Below are 12,406 nucleotides of genomic sequence, written 5' to 3'. Positions count from 1 at the left end.
AGGGAGGGGGGGGGGGGCGAGGGGCCGCGGATGGATTTGAATGGGAGGATGAGAATCTTAAAATGGAGGCGTTGACAGAACGGGAGCCAGTGTAGGTCAGCGAGCACAGTGGGTGACGGGTGAACGGGACTCGGTGTGAGTTAAGACACAGGGAAGGGGAATTTCGGATTAGCTGAAAGGGGCCGGGAGGAACTCAAGGCCTCAAGGTGGGGGCACAGGGCAACTCCCAAGAGAGAGAGCCGGGCTCAACATAACCTGACGGGGGGGAAGCGCAAAGCACGAGTTATTTCAAGGAGGCTAATTCCTTTCCTGCACACCCCCTCCCCCTCCCCCTCCCCCTCCCTTTCAGGCAAGCATGAAGAACATCGAGCGGGAGTTGATCTGTCCCCTCTGCAAGGAGATGTACAAGCAGCCCATCATCCTACCCTGCATGCACAACGTGTGTCTGATGTGTGCCACGGAGCTGCTGGTCCAGCAGGGCATCCTGTGCGTGGAGCCCGCCTCCGAACCCTCCTCGCCCGCCTCGACCCCCATGATGCGGAGCCCACGGCTCGGCCGCCGGGCTGGCCCCAAGGCAGATAGACTGGACCGGCTTATTCGAGCAGGTGAGACCTCCGCAATTCTCCCTTGCATGTGCTTTCCAGCAAGGGGGCAGTAGCTGGTGACCAGGGGCAGGACACCGGTGGACTTCATGCCAACGCAGGAGAGCATTGGCACCCGCCAACTAGTGCCTCAATTCAGGCCCGGGAAGTCGGATGGGAATTGTGCCTGGGATCGAGGTCCCTGATTGGCACAATCCCCATGGTAATAGATGTATTTACCCATCATTCCACTGGGGAGGGTGTTAATGTTGGACTATTTAATTTGGAATAGATTTCACCACCATTGTTCCAGGATTATAAAATCTGCACAACACCTTGTTCAAAACTATTGCTTCACCAGATTCAGCTTTGCCTCTCTACTCTATCCCAGTGATGCCTGAAACATTACCAATCCAGTCCAAGCCAGATAGATGGGTAACTGATCCAAGCACAGAATCCCATTGGATTAAATCCTTCCCATTCACTCCCATTGTACACAATCCCAATGGATCAAAGCCCTTCCCGTTCACTCCCACTGTACACAATCTCAATGGATCAAAGCCCTTCCCGTTCACTCCCACTGTACACAATCTCAATGGATCAAACCCCTTCCCGTTCACTCCCACTGTACACAATCTCAATGGATCAAAGCCCTTCCCATTCACTCCCACTGTACACAATCCCAATGGATCAAACCCCTTCCCATTTACTCCCATTGTACACAATCCCAATGGATCAAACCCCTTCCCGTTCACTCCCATTGTACACAATCTCAATGGATCAAAGCCCTTCCCATTCACTCCCACTGTACACAATCCCAATGGATCAAACCCCTTCCCATTCACTCCCACTGTACACAATCTCAATGGATCAAACCCCTTCCCGTTCACTCCCACTGTACACAATCTCAATGGATCAAAGCCCTTCCCGTTCACTCCCACTGTATACAATCTCAATGGATCAAACCCCTTCCCGTTCACTCCCACTGTACACAATCCCAATGGATCAAACCCCTTCCCATTTACTCCCATTATACACAATCCCAATGGATCAAACCCCTTCCCGTTCACTCCCATTGTACACAATCTCAATGGATCAAAGCCCTTCCCATTCACTCCCACTGTACACAATCCCAATGGATCAAACCCCTTCCCATTCACTCCCACTGTACACAATCCCAATGGATCAAAGCCCTTCCCGTTCACTCCCACTGTACACAATCTCAATGGATCAAACCCCTTCCCGTTCACTCCCACTGTACACAATCTCAATGGATCAAACCCCTTCCCGTTCACTCCCACTGTACACAATCTCAATGGATCAAACCCCTTCCCGTTCACTCCCACTGTACACAATCCCAATGGATCAAACCCCTTCCCGTTCACTCCCACTGGACACAATCTCAATGGATCAAAGCCCTTCCCGTTCACTCCCACTGTACACAATCTCAATGGATCAAACCCCTTCCCGTTCACTCCCACTGTGCACAATCCCAATGGATCAAACCCCTTCCCGTTCACTCCCATTGTACACTATACCAATGGATCAAACCCCTTCCCGTTCACTCCCACTGTACACATTCCCAATGGATCAAAGCCCTTCCCGTTCACTCCCACTGTACACAATCCCAATGGATCAAACCCCTTCCCGTTCACTCCCACTGTACACAATCCCAATGGATCAAACCCCTTCCCGTTCACTCCCAATGTACACATTCCCAATGGATCAAACCCCTTCCCATTCACTCCCACTGTACACAATCCCAATGGATCAAACCCCTTCCCGTTCACTCCCACTGTACACAATCTCAATGGATCAAACCCCTTCCCGTTCACTCCCATTGTACACAATCCCAATGGATCAAACCCCTTCCCGTTCACTCCCATTGTACACAATCCCAATGGATCAAACCCCTTCCCGTTCACTCCCACTGTACACAATCCCAATGGATCAAACCCCTTCCCGTTCACTCCCAATGTACACATTCCCAATGGATCAAACACCTTCCCATTCACTCCCATTGTACACATTCCCAATGGATCAAACCCCTTCCCATTTACTCCCATTGTACACATTCCCAATGGATCAAACCCCTTCCCGTTCACTCCCACTGTACACAATCCCAATGGATCAAACCCCTTCCCGTTCACTCCCACTGTACACAATCCCAATGGATCAAACCCCTTCCCATTCACTCCCATTGTACACAATCTCAATGGATCAAACCCCTTCCCGTTCACACCCATTGTACACAATCCCAATGGATCAAACTCCTTCCCGTTCACTCCCATTGTACACAATCCCAATGGATCAAACCCCTTCCCGTTCACACCCATTGTACACAATCCCAATGGATCAAACCCCTTCCCGTTCACACCCATTGTACACAATCCCAATGGATCAAACTCCTTCCCGTTCACTCCCACTGTACACAATCCCAATGGATCAAACCCCTTCCCGTTCACTCCCACTGTACACAATCCCAATGGATCAAACCCCTTCCCATTCACTCCCACTGTACACAATCCCAATGGATCAAACCCCTTCCCATTCACTCCCACTGTACACAATCCCAATGGATCAAAGCCCTTCTCATTCTCACAGATTGCAGTATATCTTGGTATGGGGTTTTTAGCCGTCGAATGGGCTGATGCTACGTCAATACCAACACAATTTACATATAAATAACACAGTTTAGACATTCCCCCACTGCTTAGCCTATTGCTGATGTATGCTTTCTGCCCCTCTGTCTCCGTCTCTGTCCCTCATCCCTCTTCGCCCACCTCTCTCGCTGACCAACACCCACTGCCTTCTCCTCCAGCCTTCCACTGTCGCTCTCCCTTCCCCCTCCCCAACCCTTTGGCGGAGGGACTGTAAAGAGCTGGGGGAGGGGGTGGCGGCGGGGGTGTTGCGGGGGCTGTGTGCATGTGCACGTGCTGCAGACTGCGGGCATTAAGCCTCGTCCTCCTTGTTTCTCTCGCCCTCCACAGGCTACGGGACCTACCCCGGGCGCCGGAGGGGCGCGGCCCACCCCCCGCAGACCATCAGCGTGCCGTGCCCGAGCTGCCAGCGGGAGGTGGACCTGGGAGAGCGGGGCCTCACCGACCTGTTCCGCAACCTGACCCTGGAGCGCATCGTGGAGCGGTACAAGCACACGGCCAACCTAGGCGCCGCCGTGCACTGCCAGGTCTGCAAGCCGCCGGCCCAGGAGGCCACCAAGGGGTGCACGGACTGCCGGGGCAACTTCTGCAACAAGTGCTTTAAGCTGCACCATCCCTGGGGCACGCCCAAGGCCCAGCACGAGTACATCGGACCGACACTGAGCTTCCAGCCCAAGGTAAGCCTCCTTTCTCGGGTCGGGGGTGGGGTGGGGGGGCAGGACGACACACGACTCAGGAGGCGTGCATTTCTCTAGCGCCCTTCACCACCTGGGAGCCCTGGAGCGCTCCGCGACCAACTCTTCATTGAAGCAGAGCCACACCAGTGTGCGCACAGCAAGATCCCGCAAGCAGCCATGCGATCCACGACCCAGGTAATGTTTGGATGAGGCATGAATATTGGGCCCAGGACACCCCCTCCCCCTCTTCCAATAGTGGCCGTGGGATCTTTTACATCCATCTGGGAGGGCCAGACGGGGATTTAATGTCACGTTGGCGCAAGACGGCACCTGCAACAGCGCAGCACTCCCTCAGTACTGGCACTGGGAGCGTCAGCCTGGATTAGGGGGCTCGAGTCTCTGGAGTGGGGGACTCGAACCCACGATCTCCTGAGTCAGAGGCGAGGGTGCTCCCCACGGAGGCACAGCTGACGCTAGATAAATGTAACCTTCGAACAGAAGCAGAGCATAAGGAGCGAGGGAGAGAGATAGAGAGAGAGTGAGAAATAAGGAGTGCATTTTACTGCAATGCCAATGCATTTGGCTGCTGACCAACTCTGTGCAGAAGGGACCAGATGGCTGCGATCTTTTTACTCCAGTCCCTGGAGTGTTTTACAGCTTTGTGTATATTCCAAAGCAATTTACATTCTGTTCAATAGATAAAACTGTTGGGATTATACAGTGCGAGAGCTGTGAGGCCTTACAAAATTCCTTCAGCTACCCTTTTGACGTCTCCATAGGAAACACTATTGGCTCATTGCTGTGGTATTGTAAGAGGACCTCCCCCATCCCCCAACCCGCCCCCCCCCCCCCCCACAAACTCCTGGCCCCTCCCTCCACCCTTGGCAAACCCACTCCCTTTGCACAGCGGCAGCAGTGTGTACCATCCACAAGATGCACTGTAGGAACGCACCAAGGCTCCTTCGACAGCACCTTCCAAACCTGCAACCTCGACCAACTAGAAGGACGAGGGCAGCAGACGCATGGGAACACCACCACCTGCAAGTTCCCCTCCAAGCCACACGCATTCCTGACTTGGAACTATATCGGCCGTTCCTTCACTGTCGCCGGGTCAAAATCCTGGAACTCCCTCCCTAACAGCACTGTGGGTGTACCTACCCCACATGGACTGCAGCGGTTCAGGAAGGCAGCTCACCACCATCTTGGGTTTATAAATAGAGGAAGAGAATTGTCCATTTTGGCAGGAAGAATGAAAAAGAAGCATATTATCTAAATGGTGAGAGATTGCAGAGCTCTGAGATGCAGAGGGATCTGGGTGTCCTAGTGCATGAATCGCAAAAGGTTAGTATGCAGGTACAGCACGTAATTAGGAAAGCTAATAGAATGTTATTGTTTATCACGAGGGGAATTGAATACAAAAGTAGGGAGGTTATGCTTCAGTTATACAGGGCATTGGTGAGACCACATCTGGAGTACTGTGTACAGTATTGGTCTCCTTATTTAAGGAGGGATGTAAATGCGTTGGAGGCTGTTCAGAGAAGGTTTACTAGACTAATACCTGGAATGTGTGGGCTGTCTTATGAGGAAAGATCGGACAGGCTAGGCTTGTATCCACTGGAATTTAGAAAAGTAAGAGGCAACTTGATTGAAACATATAAGATCCTGAGGGGTCTTGACAGGGTGGATGTGGAAAGGATGGTTCCCCTTGTGGGAGAATCTAGAACTAGGGGTCACTGTTTAAAAATAAGGGGTCGCCCATTTAAGACAGAGATGAGGAGAAATTGTTTCCCTCAGAGGGTCGTGAGTCTTTGGAATTCTCTTCCTCAAAAGGCAGTGGAAGCAGAGTCTTTGAATATTTTTAAGGCAGAGGTAGATAGATTCTCGATGAGCGAGGGGGTGAAAGGTGATCGGGGGGAATGTGGAGTTGAGGTTACAATCAGATCAGCCGTGATCTTGTTGAATGGCGGAGCAGGCTCGAGGGGCCGAGTGTCCGACTCCTGCTCCTAATTCGTATGTTCGTACTATGTTTGTAAGAGAGAAAAGCAAAGAGTTGTCAAACCTTTAGAAATCACTGGTTCGGCCTCAGTTGGAATATTGCGGGCAATTCTGGGCACCACAGTTCAGGAGAGATGTCGGGAGGGTGCAGAGGAGGTTTAAGCAGATGTCACCAGAGAACCTCAACCTGGAAAGTTGGTGGAAGCTGACTCCCTAAGTTATTTTAACGGTGAGGCGGACAGATGGCTGAGGCTGAGGAAGTCCCTGGGGTTTACGGACAAAAATAAAAACAAATCAGGGGTCGTTGTACTAAACATGGCTGCTCTTTCAAAGAGGCAGCATGGGCACGAGGGGCCGAATAGCCTACTCCTGTGCTGTGAGTTTCAATAAAGACTGGAGGAGAGTTCTAAGCGCAGCTGTACTGAGAGGGGAAGAAGGGGGTAGGGTTCTCTGGATGGGCTGAATGGCCTCCCTTATTGGTACTTATTGATATTTAGCCCTCAACCAACATCACTGAAAACAAAACAGATGATCTGGGTCAGTATCACATTGTTGTGTGTGGGAGCTTGTTGTGCACAAATTGGCTGCCGCATTTCCTACGTTGTAACAGTGACTGCACTGCAAAAAGAAAAGTGTTTCATTGGCTGTGACCTGCTTTGGGACGTCCTGAGGTGGTGAAAGGCGCTACAGAAATGCAAACCATTCTTCTTATCCCCAATTGTGTCTCTCAAACACCTCACACGGCTTCACAGGCGACGAATTACTCTTAAAGCAGAGTCACTGTTGAAAATTGAGACATTTTGCCGAAGCCTCTCATCTTGCACTCACCAGGACAATTCGCAAGAATACCAAATGTAAGGGAAGCAACAAATTTATACTGTCTGAGAAGAGAGTGCTGATTGGTTGGCAAGCTACCTATATTAATACACAGGGCCCTGTTCTTTGCAGTCAGAAAGAACATGTACACACATTGCGCCTGTTTCAGCTAAACAAAATAAGTGACAGCCATTCGCTGATTCATTCCTCAGGGTAATGCCAGAATCAAGCTGCCTGGTTTTAATTTCAAACAAAGCTTGGCAGTTAACTGCCAGTCACCATAAACTGGTGCATTCTCCTTGGCAATGCCTCAACCAATCAGCACTCTGTTCTCATACAGTATAAATTTGTTTTTTCCCTTACATTTGGTATTCTTGCGAATTGTCCTGAAGAGTGCAAGACGAAAAGCTCCAACGGAATGTCTCTATTTTTAGCTATACATGTTCTGTACTACCAAACGACTATAAGAGTCACTGTTGTTAAGGGGGCAAATGCAGCTGTCATCCTGGGCACAGCAGGATCCCACAAACAGCAGTGAGCTGTTCTTTTGTTGAAGGGGTAAATATTGGGCCCAGGACACCGGGGAGAACACCCCCTCTGCCCTACTTCCAGTCATGGCCGTGGAATCCTTCATGTCCACCTGAGAGGGCCAGACGGGAGCCTCAGTTTAATATCTCATCCGAAAGACGGCACCTCCGACAATGCGGCACTCCCTCAGTACTGGCACCGGGAGTGTCAGCCCGGATTAGGGGCTCGAGCCTCTGGAACGGGGACACGACCCCACGACCGTCTGACTCAGAGGAGAGAGACTGGCGCGCTGAGCCGCGGCGGAACTGAATCCCTTGTGCTCACGGAGTGCAGGTTATCTTCACTCACAGGTCCTCATGTGCCCGGAGCATGAGATGGAAAAGGTCAACTTGTACTGTAAAACGTGCCAGCGTCTCATCTGCCAACTCTGCAAACTACGGAGGATCCACACCGCGCACAAGATCACACCAGTCGCCAACGTCTACCAGGCACTAAAGGTAAAGACTGGTCAAGCGAAGAGTGAGGACCAGATAGAAAGACATCACATTTCACAGCCATTCGGCCCATCTGCTCCATGCTGGTGTTTCTGCTCCCAACCCCCTCTTCATCTCACCCTGTCAACATATCCTTCTGTTCCTTTCTCCCTCACGTGTTTATCCAACTTCCCCTTAAATTGTGCGCGTGTTTGTGTGAAAGTTCAGTGTTATGCTGCAGAAGCTGACCAGGGAGATCACAGGATACGTTGAGGCAGGCCATTCAGCCCCTCCTCGTTCACCCATCCTGCTAGCCCCACTGTTGTGTCCAATTGGTTTTGGGCCAACCCCCAGGGTGCTCTCCTCTTCTCTGTCCGTGACTCTGGTCCATGTGTCGGTCAAACTCTCTCTCCCTGTGTGTGAGGAACCCCCTGATGTCAGCCTGAATTTGACCTTTGAACTTGTGATTCCCCCACCCCACCCCCCCCCCCCCCCCGATCTTTGCCTCTCTCCCGCAGTTTAATATACGGCAATGGCCTGAATTTCCCGTTTCCTGTTTCCTTCGCTATCTGACGCTCCTCGATAAGATCAGCCCTCGGGCACCTCCGTTCCCAGGTGAGGGCCCCAAGTCTTGCTGGCCATTCCCTGTAAACTCGGAGCCCTCCCTCTCCTGGACACTGGGGACAACCTCGAGAGAGGGATGATGAAGTGGGGACAAGTGAACACACAGGATTTCTTGCTTTGAAGAGTCAGAGGATCAGTGTTCGGGCCTGTGAATGGGACAGGGAGCTGGAATCTGTGAATGGGACAGGGAGCTGGAATCTGTGAATGGGACAGGGAGCTGGAATCTGTGAATGGGACTGGGCTGGAATCTGTGAATGGGACAGGGAGCTGGAATCTGTGATGGGACTGGGCTGGAATCTGTGAATGGGACAGGGAGCTGGAATCTGTGAATGGGACAGGGAGCTGGAATCTGTGAATGGGACAGGGAGCTGGAATCTGTGAATGGGACAGGGAGCTGGAATCTGTGAATGGGACAGGGAGCTGGAATCTGTGAATGGGACAGGGAGCTGGAATCTGTGAATGGGACTGGGCTGGAATCTGTGATGGGACTGGGCTGGAATCTGTGATGGGACTGGGCTGGAATCTGGGAATGGGACAGGGAGCTGGAATCTGTGAATGGGACTGGGCTGGAATCTGTGAATGGGACTGGGCTGGAATCTGTGAATGGGACTGGGCTGGAATCTGTGAATGAGACAGGGGACTGGAATCTGTGAATGGGACTGGGCTGGAATCTGTGAATGGGACAGGGGACTGGAATCTGTGAATGGGACAGGGGACTGGAATCTGTGAATGGGACAGGGAGCTGGAATCTGTGAATGGGACAGGGGACTGGAATCTGTGAATGGGACAGGGAGCTGGAATCTGTGAATGGGACAGGGCTGGAATCTGTGAATGGGACAGGGAGCTGGAATCTGTGAATGGGACTGGGCTGGAATCTGTGAATGGGACAGGGAGCTGGAATCTGTGAATGGGACAGGGAGCTGGAATCTGTGAATGGAACAGGGAGCTGGAATCTGTGAATGGAACAGGGAGCTGGAATCTGTGAATGGGACAGGGCTGGAATCTGTGAATGGGACTGGGCTGGAATCTGTGAATGGGACAGGGGACTGGAATCTGTGAATGGGACAGGGAGCTGGAATCTGTGAATGGGACAGGGCTGGAATCTGTGAATGGGACAGGGGACTAGAATCTGTGAATGGGACTGGGCTGGAATCTGTGAATGGGACGTGGGGCTGGAATCTGTGAATGGGACAGGGGGCTGGAATCTGTGAATGGGACGTGGGGCTGGAATCTGTGAATGGGACGTGGGGCTGGAATCTGTGAATGGGACGTGGGGCTGGAATCTGTGAATGGGACGTGGGGCTGGAATCTGTGAATGGGACGTGGGGCTGGAATCTGTGAATGGGACGTGGGGCTGGAATCTGTGAATGGGACGTGGGGCTGGAATCTGTGAATGGGACGTGGGGCTGGAATCTGTGAATGGGACGTGGGGCTGGAATCTGTGAATGGGACGTGGGGCTGGAATCTGTGAATGGGACGTGGGGCTGGAATCTGTGAATGGGACGTGGGGCTGGAATCTGTGAATGGGACGTGGGGCTGGAATCTGTGAATGGGACAGGGGGCTGGAATCTATGAATGGGACCGGGCTGGAATCTGTGAATGGGACAGGGGGCTGGAATCTGTGAATGGGACGAGGGGTGGTGGGGGGGGGGGGGCGGTGCTGTGCAACATAATGGCTAGCTGAACCTTGTTTTTGATATGCATTGCCTTTATTTTGCCCTCCCTCACTCCCTTCCTTGTCCTCCCTCCCTCACCGTCCCTCATCCTCGTCTTTCTTCCCTCATCCTCTCGCCCTCTCTCACTCTCTCCCTCCCATCCCGCCCTCCTCCCTCCCTCGTCCTCCCTCCCTCTGTCATCTTCCCTCGGCCTCCCTCTTTCCCTCACCCGCCCTCGCTCGTCCTCCCTCCCTCATCCTCCCACCCTTGTCCTTCCCCCCTCCCTCACCCTGCCACGGCCTCTCTCTCTCTCTCTCTCATGCTCTCTCTTCCCCTCTCTCCTTCCCCCTCGCTCCTTCCCCCCTTCCCTCTTTCTCCCCTCCCCCTATCAACCTCTCCCTTCAGGATAAACTCACTAAGACAATTGCCTTCATCATCAGCAACCAGAACCTGGTACAGACGCAAATCCAAGTCCTGGATGAGCTGGTGCAGCAGACTGAGGTAAGCAACAGTGGCGGCCCGGTCAACTGGGTCAACCAGACAGCCTGCCCTCGAGTGGCCAGCTCACACTGGCAGAGACGGGTGCCCCCTCCGGGTCTGAGGGCAGGACGAAGGCGTGCTCTTCACACTCTGATTTGCGCTGGGCCATCTCACTCGGAGAGACCGTGTGGTTGGCTCGGGTCAAAAATGGGATTGTCCGAGTGTGTGCTTGTGTGGGCAACATTTCGGGGCGAGGGGGAGAGAGTTTGGCGTCAATTGGGGTAGCGTGGAGAGAGTCTTATCCTACGCTAGCTGAGATGGCGCTGGTGGCAGAGAGTAGGTTGCCGCTCTTGGTGTAGGCCTTACTGAGGTGCCAACGCACACTGGGATTTGGAGCTCAACACTGCAAACCTTGACTCCCCGCCAGCTGAGAGGTGCCAACCCTTGTAGGAAGGGCTCCCGCTTCCAGCGCTTGCGATTGGCGGTTCTGACCCAGAGTTTGAGGCCAATGAGGGAAAGTTGTGAAGCAACTAGCAAGGCCGCACCCAGTGGTAGGTACATGTGCCCCATCAGAAGGAGCCTCACCAAGGCCAACGGAGGATGGGCAATAAATGCCAATGATGCCCGCAACCAATTAAACGTAGCTTCTCCTTGCCTTGTGTTCAAACAAAGGGCCTTGCATTTCTCTAGCGCCTTTCACCATCTCAGAACCTCCCAAAGCATCTCACAGCCAATGAGGTGCCTTTTTGTTCTTTGAAGTGCGGTCGCCGTCGTAATGTAAGAGACGCGGCAGTCAATCCACGCACAGCAAGATCCCACAAACGACAATGCAATAAATGACCTGACGGATCAGTTTGTTTTTTCCAAAGTGTTGTCGTTTGAGGGATAGATATTAGGCCGAAGAGATGCTCTCCCCTGGTGCCCCCCGCTCTCCCTCCAGCAGTGTCCATGGGATAAAAAGAACAAAAGAACAAAGAACAGTACAGCACAGGAACAGGCCATTCGGCCCTCCAAGCCTGCGCCGATCTTGATGCCTGCCTAAACGAAAACTTTCTGCACTTCCGGGGCCCGTATCACTCTATTCCCTTCCTATTCATGTATTTGTCAAGATGCCTCTTAAACGTCGCTATCGTACCTGCTTCCACCACCTCCCCCAGCAGCAGGTTTTGAGGCACTCACCACCCTCTGTGTAAAGAACTTGCCTCGCACATCACCTCTAAACTTTGCCCCTCGCACCTTAAACCTATGTCCCCTAGTAACTGACTCTTCCACCCTGGGAAAAAGCTTCTGACTATCCTCTCTGTCCATGCCACTCATAACTTTGTAAACTTCTATCATGTCGCCCCTCCACCTCCGTCGTTCCAGTGAAAACAATCCGAGTTTATCCAACCTCTCCTCATAACTAATGCCCTCCAGACCAGCCAACATCCTGGTAAACCTCTTCTGTACCCTCTCCAAAGCCTCCACGTCCTTCTGGTAGTGTGGCGACCAGAATTGCACGCAATATTCTAAGTGTGGCCTAACTAAAGTTCTTTACAGCTGCAGCATGACTTGCCAATTTTTATACTCTATGCCCCGACCGATGAAGGCAAGCATGCCGTATGCCTTCTTGACTACCTTATCCACCTGCGTTGCCACTTTCAGTGACCTGTGGACCTGTACGCCCAGATCTCTCTGCCTGTCAATACTCCTAAGGGTGCTGCCATTTACTGTATACCTCCCACCTGCATTATACCTTCCAAAATGCATTACCTCACATTTGTCCGGATTAAACTCCATCTGCCATTTCTCCGCCCAAGTCTCCAACCGATCTATATCCTGCTGTATCCTCTGACAATCCTCATCACTATCCGCAACTCCACCAACCTTTGTGTCGTCCGCAAACTTACTAATCAGACCAGCTACATTTTCCTCCAA

At 52.4% G+C, this 12,406-nt stretch overlaps 1 protein-coding gene across 8 annotated transcripts in view; it reads left to right on the top strand.

The window, feature by feature from the left end:
• The window catches only part of LOC137356817 (tripartite motif-containing protein 46-like), a 113,662-nt gene that overhangs the window by 94,333 nt on the left and 6,923 nt on the right, over positions 1 to 12,406 (top strand). For all 8 annotated transcript variants that reach the window (XM_068022621.1, XM_068022614.1, XM_068022616.1 and 5 more), the window contains 4 exons: positions 350 to 605; positions 3,572 to 3,918; positions 7,608 to 7,754; positions 10,415 to 10,510. In XM_068022621.1, coding sequence (XP_067878722.1) covers positions 350 to 605; positions 3,572 to 3,918; positions 7,608 to 7,754; positions 10,415 to 10,510 — 846 coding nt within the window. The remainder of the gene's footprint in view (positions 1 to 349; positions 606 to 3,571; positions 3,919 to 7,607; positions 7,755 to 10,414; positions 10,511 to 12,406) is intronic.

The sequence above is a fragment of the Heterodontus francisci genome, chromosome 46, assembly GCF_036365525.1.
Source record: "Heterodontus francisci isolate sHetFra1 chromosome 46, sHetFra1.hap1, whole genome shotgun sequence".
NCBI classification, from domain to species: domain Eukaryota; kingdom Metazoa; phylum Chordata; class Chondrichthyes; order Heterodontiformes; family Heterodontidae; genus Heterodontus; species Heterodontus francisci.
This window is presented reverse-complemented; position numbering and strand designations above follow the sequence as displayed.